At 32.3% G+C, this 7,500-nt stretch overlaps 2 protein-coding genes and 1 long non-coding RNA gene across 9 annotated transcripts in view; 1 reads left to right on the top strand and 2 right to left on the bottom strand.

The window, feature by feature from the left end:
• The window catches only part of LOC144960661 (uncharacterized), a 325,884-nt gene that overhangs the window by 259,902 nt on the left and 58,482 nt on the right, over nucleotides 1–7,500 (top strand). The gene's annotated exons all lie outside the window — the stretch shown is intronic.
• LOC144960663 (uncharacterized) overlaps nucleotides 1–7,500 on the bottom strand; it is a 187,625-nt gene that overhangs the window by 112,815 nt on the left and 67,310 nt on the right. The gene's annotated exons all lie outside the window — the stretch shown is intronic.
• The window catches only part of LOC144960660 (uncharacterized), a 23,274-nt gene that overhangs the window by 11,334 nt on the left and 4,440 nt on the right, over nucleotides 1–7,500 (bottom strand). For all 4 annotated transcript variants that reach the window (XM_078893932.1, XM_078893931.1, XM_078893930.1 and 1 more), the window contains exons 2-5: nucleotides 5,773–5,975; nucleotides 3,186–3,348; nucleotides 1,852–1,947; nucleotides 1,544–1,636 (exon numbers count right to left, since the gene is read on the bottom strand). In XM_078893932.1, coding sequence (XP_078750058.1) covers nucleotides 1,544–1,636; nucleotides 1,852–1,947; nucleotides 3,186–3,348; nucleotides 5,773–5,975 — 555 coding nt within the window. The remainder of the gene's footprint in view (nucleotides 1–1,543; nucleotides 1,637–1,851; nucleotides 1,948–3,185; nucleotides 3,349–5,772; nucleotides 5,976–7,500) is intronic.

Genomic DNA, 7,500 nt, shown 5'->3' on the forward strand with positions numbered 1-7,500 from the left:
AAACACACACACAAACACATACACAAACACACACATACGACCTCTGGTCTTTTACGTTGATCCATTTATTCATTATTACGTTTCAACTATTTATAAAAAAACATTGATTCTCATTCATGTTATTTATTCTCCTTCAATGGAAAAAAAATCAAGTTAAATATTCCATGTAATACTTGACTACCCTTATCCATAGACTATTCTCGTTGAATGGAATAAAACACTTTGAATATTCCCAATAAATACTGACTACCCTTACCAATAGACTATTCTTAGTCAATGGGAAAAAAACAACAACTCACGGACTATTTTAACTAGATACTTGACACACCATTATTATTAGACTATTCTTATTCCATAGAACACAACACATGGGAGATACTAAATAGATACATGACACACCATTATTATTAGACTACTCTTATTCCATAGAACACAACACATGGGAGATACTAAACAGATACATGACACACCATTATTATTAGACTACTCTTATTCCATAGAACACAACGCATGGGAGATACTAAATAGATACATGACACACCACTATCAATCAAGTCTTGGAAACGATTTTATTGGTTCTCCATGTTTCCTTTGTCTTCCAACGCCGAGAAATTTGATCATTAAAAAAAAACTTTAGATCCATTTCTATCATTATTTTGACATACACCTAAGCTTAATGTGTTATCCATATTCTTACCTTAAATCGATGGATGATGAATAGTATTATCGTTAAATTTACACCCAAAGCAGTCGCTAATTTTCTTCAGGTAACGTATTATATCTTCTATAGTTTCATATTATAGTATATGATTGTTGCACAATTGTATAACAAGTGTATAAAAAGTATATATATATATATATATATATATATATATATATATATATATATATATATATATATATATTGTGTCACTCTATAGGCAGTGTCAATGTTATATAGACCTATAAAGATTAAATAGTAAATGTCAAATTTACATATTTACAATGTAAGTCTAAATACTCTAATGTTTATCAAATTAATTATTTTGGTAGATTAAAGGACTATTCGAGATTTTAAAATGAGACATAATTTAACAGTGAGTGTTGAGAACTAAACTTGTAATTTATCGTAAGATATTATAAAATGTACAAACCGCAATGCATCTCCTTTGTCAATTTAAGATTTGACATTGAATAGAAACAAAACAAGAACTCTGCACTGGACAATAAAATAGATTAATAACGTCGTCATACTTTAGCAATGATATTGATAATCAGAGCACTAACTTGTTACATGCGAGGACATTGTATAGCAATTCTGAAATTCCAAATCCTGTATAAAATTAATCCATGTATAAAGACAACCAACTAAATAAAATCCAATTTTAATGTAAATTTTTGTTGTTTTGAAATGATTTATGAACTGAGAATAAAACAGATTTTTCATTTTAGCAGAACAAAAATTAATGACAAAGCAAATTATAAATGAATTGATTTCATCTGTGGAGAAATGATGATTTTATTAGGAAGATCAAATGCAATTTACTCTCTAGAAATATTTCACCTTTTTCATTTTCTTTCTTCTGCTCATTTAGTTTTTTCTCCTGCTCCACCAATGTTGTGTCCTGCTCGGCCAGTTTCACTTTAAGCTTGGTGACTGAAATAAGGAAATATAGTTTCGTGTGTGAACGATTTTGTTCCATGTACTTAAAGTGTACTAGTTGTTATGTTCTATGAAAGTTATCAGTCTTAACATGTAAACTATTCTACTAAAATATATGACAATGTGACATAGTTGTGTGTCAATATGAATGATATAAAATGTTAAATATCTTATCCATCATTTGAGTTAGTCTTAATATATATAAATACCTTCTTCCTGCATGCTTTTCTCTTTTTCTTGGCCGTTTTTTTCCAATGTTGTTATTTTCTCTAACAAATATTTAACAATTACAGTGATATCCTCATCTGTAAAAAAGTACAAATGTTTAATGGATATACAGTTATAAAAATTATTCGAAAGTCATGTAATTATAAAAGTTATGTAGAACAAAATAGGGTCTGTCGTTCTAGAGGTTTGATGTTGTTACTATATTTAACATGTTCTGGGATTCATTATCAATTTTCTATATTGAACTGTTTATAATACTCTTACCTGAAAGAGTATTATTGTTTGATGGATGATAGTGTGTGATAATTGTAACTGTCTCTGACGTTTTAACAATCAATAGTAGAGTCGGATATATCAATGTGTGTACACATTCTTACTCAAATACCGACAGTAAAATGAATGTCACATTCAGTATAAGCTATAAATGACATTGACCTTTTGAGGTCGAATGTCAATTAATTGTCGCCATAAAGTCAACAAATATTTGACAAGATAGAACAGTCGAGATAGAATGATCATTTCATTTCTGAAAGTAAAATTTAAATTATCATTCCGGACAAAATAGGAAACGAAACAAAATATGTAAAATACATTCTGAATAGACGTCATTGACGTTATATACAATGGGCTAATCATATGATTTCATGTGTAAATAACACGTTTTCTGAACATACGAGAAAAAATATTTTTAAAAGACCGAAAAGGAGCCCACTTATTTATTGTCAAAAAAAAATATTCTATTTTCTGCTTCAGTGTCATGAAATGTCGATGGTGAAGTGGTTTTTGCTTGTTCAAATATCTATTTACCAAATCCATACATTTTCTCTCATTGTCTAGATAGTCTTAACACACTCTTTGCATCGAGAAGAAATTCGTTGTATTTGTCACGATATAAACAACAACATTTATATTGAGATAACAGTTACAGTTTTTGTCTTATAACGGCATTTTTTTTCTTAAAGAATCGCGGAACGATGCCGGCCTAGCTTTCATAAGATTGAACCAAAAAAAAAAAAAGAAAAGGTTAAATAATTTGATACATGAAGATGGAGGAGAATAGGAGACTTAAAATGTAAATGGACAGTTCTATACTGAAGAAATTAAGGCGTTGAAGTAAAAAATAAAGCTAGAGAAAAAAAAGAGAGAGAGAGAGAGAGAGAGAGGGAGAGAGAGAGAGAGAGAGAGAGAGAGAGAGAGAGGGGGGGGGGATAGTGTGTGTGAGAGAGATAGAGGTAGTGTGTGTGAGAGAGAGAGAGAGAGAAAGAGAGATAAAGATAGTGTTACATACATAGAGAAAAATAGAGAGAGAACTTACTTTCAACCGTTACGTTTACTTCTGCCTTCATTTCATGCATTTGAAAATGTTCATCAAGATAATACATTTGACAGACGTATGTTCCAGTGTCTTCCTCGCCTGGGTTTTTGATCGTCAATTTGAGAAAATTGTTGATAGAATCTTTTGTCAGGTTACCGTGAGCCTGAAAATATCAGAAACGCCAAAGTCAGAACATTCATCCTTAATGGGTTTTTTTATGTGTCTAAACTATGTGCGGCCACATGGTGTAGTGGTATGGGACTGTTTTGTAGGATCAGAAGGTCCAGAGTTTGCATTCCACTCTGGGCGGTGCATAGTTGAGTCTGTGGAAAAAGGTTTTTTATTAACATTCTCTCACCGTAATAATATGCAAAATGGATACATGGTCGTTAACAGCGTTGTATCTGTTCGAAAAAAATATAATATCGCCTAACAGGCTTTGTGGCTTGTCCTACACACTAGGTGTTGCTGTTGTCTTAGGACACCTTGTACAGAGCATTTGTAAAATTATTTGATATTGCCCTATATAAAAATGCTCAAAGCTCAAGCTTAAGAATTTGTGGGATATCATTTTTTTAATTGACACTCATTATCAAATAGCAATGATTCACATTATTTTCATTAAAGTATTAGTTTATTAATTTGAACATAAGAACGAAGTTCATCTCACTTCAGTTGTATCACGGTAGGCTTAAAAAAGCTTTAATTTCTGATATTAGATCATCATTTCTTTAATAGCCTTCTCTTTGAATTCAATTCGAATAAGTAAATACTTTTCTTTCAGCCTGAGTGATATAATCTTGGTTACTCACTTCTCTCATAAATTTGTGCCATGACTGCAACACTATTCTATTACTCATATCACCTCATAGTATTTTAAACATTCATGTCTCACTCTCAAGACTTTGTGGTGCACTTCAGTATTTTGATATACGTCATCAAAACGTCTGAGTTTTGTTTCTCACCTTTGCCAGTTGAAGTTCTGTCTAGATTGGATCAAGCTCGGGTCCTTACAAGTAAGAATTGGAAGTACTCTCTGACTGTAAGTGGAACCTCACAAGTCCCATCACATCATCATAACATTCTCAGCAGGATAGCATAAGTTACGTAATATCATCATATTCTCAATTATTGTAATTGTGATCACCATTCATTTATAAGAAAGCTAATTCATCATATATTTATATTCATATCATCTCAAACAATTCGTCATTGTTCTTTTTCAAATTAACTGGTTAACTTTGGGGGCCTTATATGTCACATTTGTATTCTATTAATGTCGTCAAATTATCTCTTGAGCTCTCTCCAGTCCATGACACCAATTAATTGTAATGTTTTGACATCCTAGAAGTACATTTTGTTTTTTGAATAAATGATTGATATCACGAGTCAAATGAGACTTCGCTTTGTCCTTAAGCAATATAGAATAAGAAAGTTTGTGCTTTAAACCGTCAAGTGTTTTACTCGGGAATACGTCCTTTTCGAACGTGTAACCAAAAAAAAAAGACCCAAACCAACTCGTCCTTCTAAAATAGATCAATTTAACTGACTCTCATCTTGGAAAAAAAATTCAAACCATGGATTTAGTAAAATCCTTTTAAAAAGCCTCGTGTCTTAGTATTTTTGTAATAATGACGTTATTTACATCGATCGGTATTTCAAAGAAGAATTTTCTAGCCAAATTTATTTAAAAACGAGTTGTTTTTTTCCTCCAAAATACGGCTGTCAACTAGTCAAATCGTACAATAAGAGCCATAAATATCATTCCTGTATTTCTATCCGTTCTGTTATATCAGAATATACATTTTAAATATCACCCAGCTCTTATGGATTACAAGGGGAAATCTTTACACGAATTCTATTTTGAATTATCAATCAATTTTAAAATATATTGTTGGTCACCATTGAGCCGGAAATGTACTCTGAACTGTTTCGGAGATGATGCAGTATTTTATGGACACAATAAAAACAGGTATACATCATTAGAGATTGCTACAATGACCGGATTGTTATGACAAATAGGTTGATATTAAGACGTGTAAACACTTGATGAAATCTGTGTTATGTTGGTTGTCAAATCCATTTGAAATGTTTTGTTATTTCTTTTATTTCCTTAACTCAATGAATTCTTACGTCACAATGGAATTGGATTATGCTATACAGACGATAACGTCTAACGGAGAAAAACTGACTATTTCAGATTACTATTAACTACACAATATCCCGTATAATATGCTATACAAATATAACGTCTAAGGGGAAAAACAGATTAACTTTTTCACAATAGTCCCAGTTATGTCCATTTTGAATTAATCATGGTATTTCAAGAAGAGAGAAACACCAGATCCCACAGGATAGTATTTGAAAGAATAAAGGATTATACTCTCTTCTTCTTCTTCTTCTTCTTCTTCTTCTTCTTCTTCTTCTTCTTCTTCTTCTTCTTCTTCTTCTTCTTCTTTTATTATTATTATTATTATTTATTATTATTATTATTTATTATTATTATTATATTATTATATTATTATCATTATTTTTTTCCTTACTATCACATGTTGAATACTCCGTCTCAATGTGTTCGGTATCATACCTCAACGTTATCTTTCCATTTATCTCCCTTAACGAGTCCCTTGGAACTAATCACTGCAATTGGATGATCTCCCTTCTTCATAATCTCAAGTGTCACAATAGAACTGATCGAAGCAGGGCCGTTAGAAATACAGGTGAGATCGAGTTGGTCAGTAACCATCGTGTTGAGGGATTCAGGAGATACGTCCAGACGGAGGGCTGAGCCTGGAAAATATTATATAATCCATATTGAATTTATACACAGCCTGCTATAATCGATAGTCTCACTGGCGCTTTACATCAACATGTCAAAAGGTCTAATAAAAGTCCTTAAGCGTTTATATAGCGCAACATACACTAATTATGCTTAAAGCGCTTTACGAGGACATTTAACATGATGGACTAGTTATAACGTCTTTTAGGTTATATTTTGGACAGATACAAAGTTGGTCTCATTCTAGACCTGAGTACGGTGAGGAATTATGAGTAATGAGCCCTTTCCAAGGACTCAATTAAACACTACTAAAAGCGGATTCGAATCATAGCCCTATAAACCTCTAGCAAAGCTATTCTAATATCAAACTGACAACAACATTGATGTAATAATATGACATATAATAAAATACATACCATAGTGTGTTTCATAAATAATTTCCAAGGTTAGAGAGGGGCAACTTTACAACTGATTGTTGTATTGCAGTGGACCATTTGCATTGCTATTACATTAAATACACAAAATATGAAATAAGTTTGTTTTCCAAAAATTCAAACTCTAACTTATAGAAATTTTACAGTACAGCAAGTTGCAAAATAATATTTCACATAATATTGATTTCATAACATCATTTCACTACCGTATCGTAAACAGTCACATAATGCATGTGCGTCTAATACCTTGCCTCACCAATGATACAGACAGGATTGTTGCCTCAATGTTAAATTGCACCAATGTCTACTTTTTGTGAACACATATCACGATATTGTAACATTTTCGTGCTGATATAGCAAAAGTCGTCGGATGTCAAACTGGCAAGATTTGAGATGCGAGAAAATAAACGTTAACATGTGTTCCCTGCATAATTATAGTTTTTATTATTAATCCTGGAATTTTGGAACAGACTTGGGCCTTTCTGGTCATATTCTGAGACGAGATATGAACATTCCTGCCAATAGTACAATGACCACGTATTTCAAACTATGCCGAACCCCATTCAGGGGAAGACCTGGAACAACTTTGCCCGTCCAGACCAACCAAGATGTAGGGACATTGGAAGATCAGCAACTGAATCTTAACACCATTGAGGAGCTTCGTGTACTGTAGTAAAATTTGCTTCGGTTAGAAAACGGTTAGACCTAAATCACGACCTGGTGGACGCTGTTGAGACTTCCCAGTTCGATGACAGAGATGCGAAAGGCTCATATATTTGCCCATCCAACTACATTCTTACGAAATGAATTCATTATTTGTTTTTAAATATTGATTAATATAGTTGGCCTTCAAATGCGAATCACGGCAACCCTAATTGATATCTGCATTTTGTCTAAAGATGGTGTCTCTTTACGAGTATGTAATAATATTTGATTCGAAATCTTCCGACATCTGACGGGTTTGCCAGATCACCTCACAATATTTGTCAAACATGAATTAATTCAAAAATTTCGAGGCGTACATTTTACTTTCAATCCTAAGTTTTTCAACACTGAATTTGGAATGCAATGTGTAATACAGTGACAGTGAAAAGAATTGTAT

This window comes from Berghia stephanieae, chromosome 15 (genome assembly GCF_034508935.2).
Source record: "Berghia stephanieae isolate SIO BIC M18660-M18661 chromosome 15, UCSD_Bste_1.3, whole genome shotgun sequence".
NCBI lineage: Eukaryota > Metazoa > Mollusca > Gastropoda > Nudibranchia > Aeolidiidae > Berghia > Berghia stephanieae.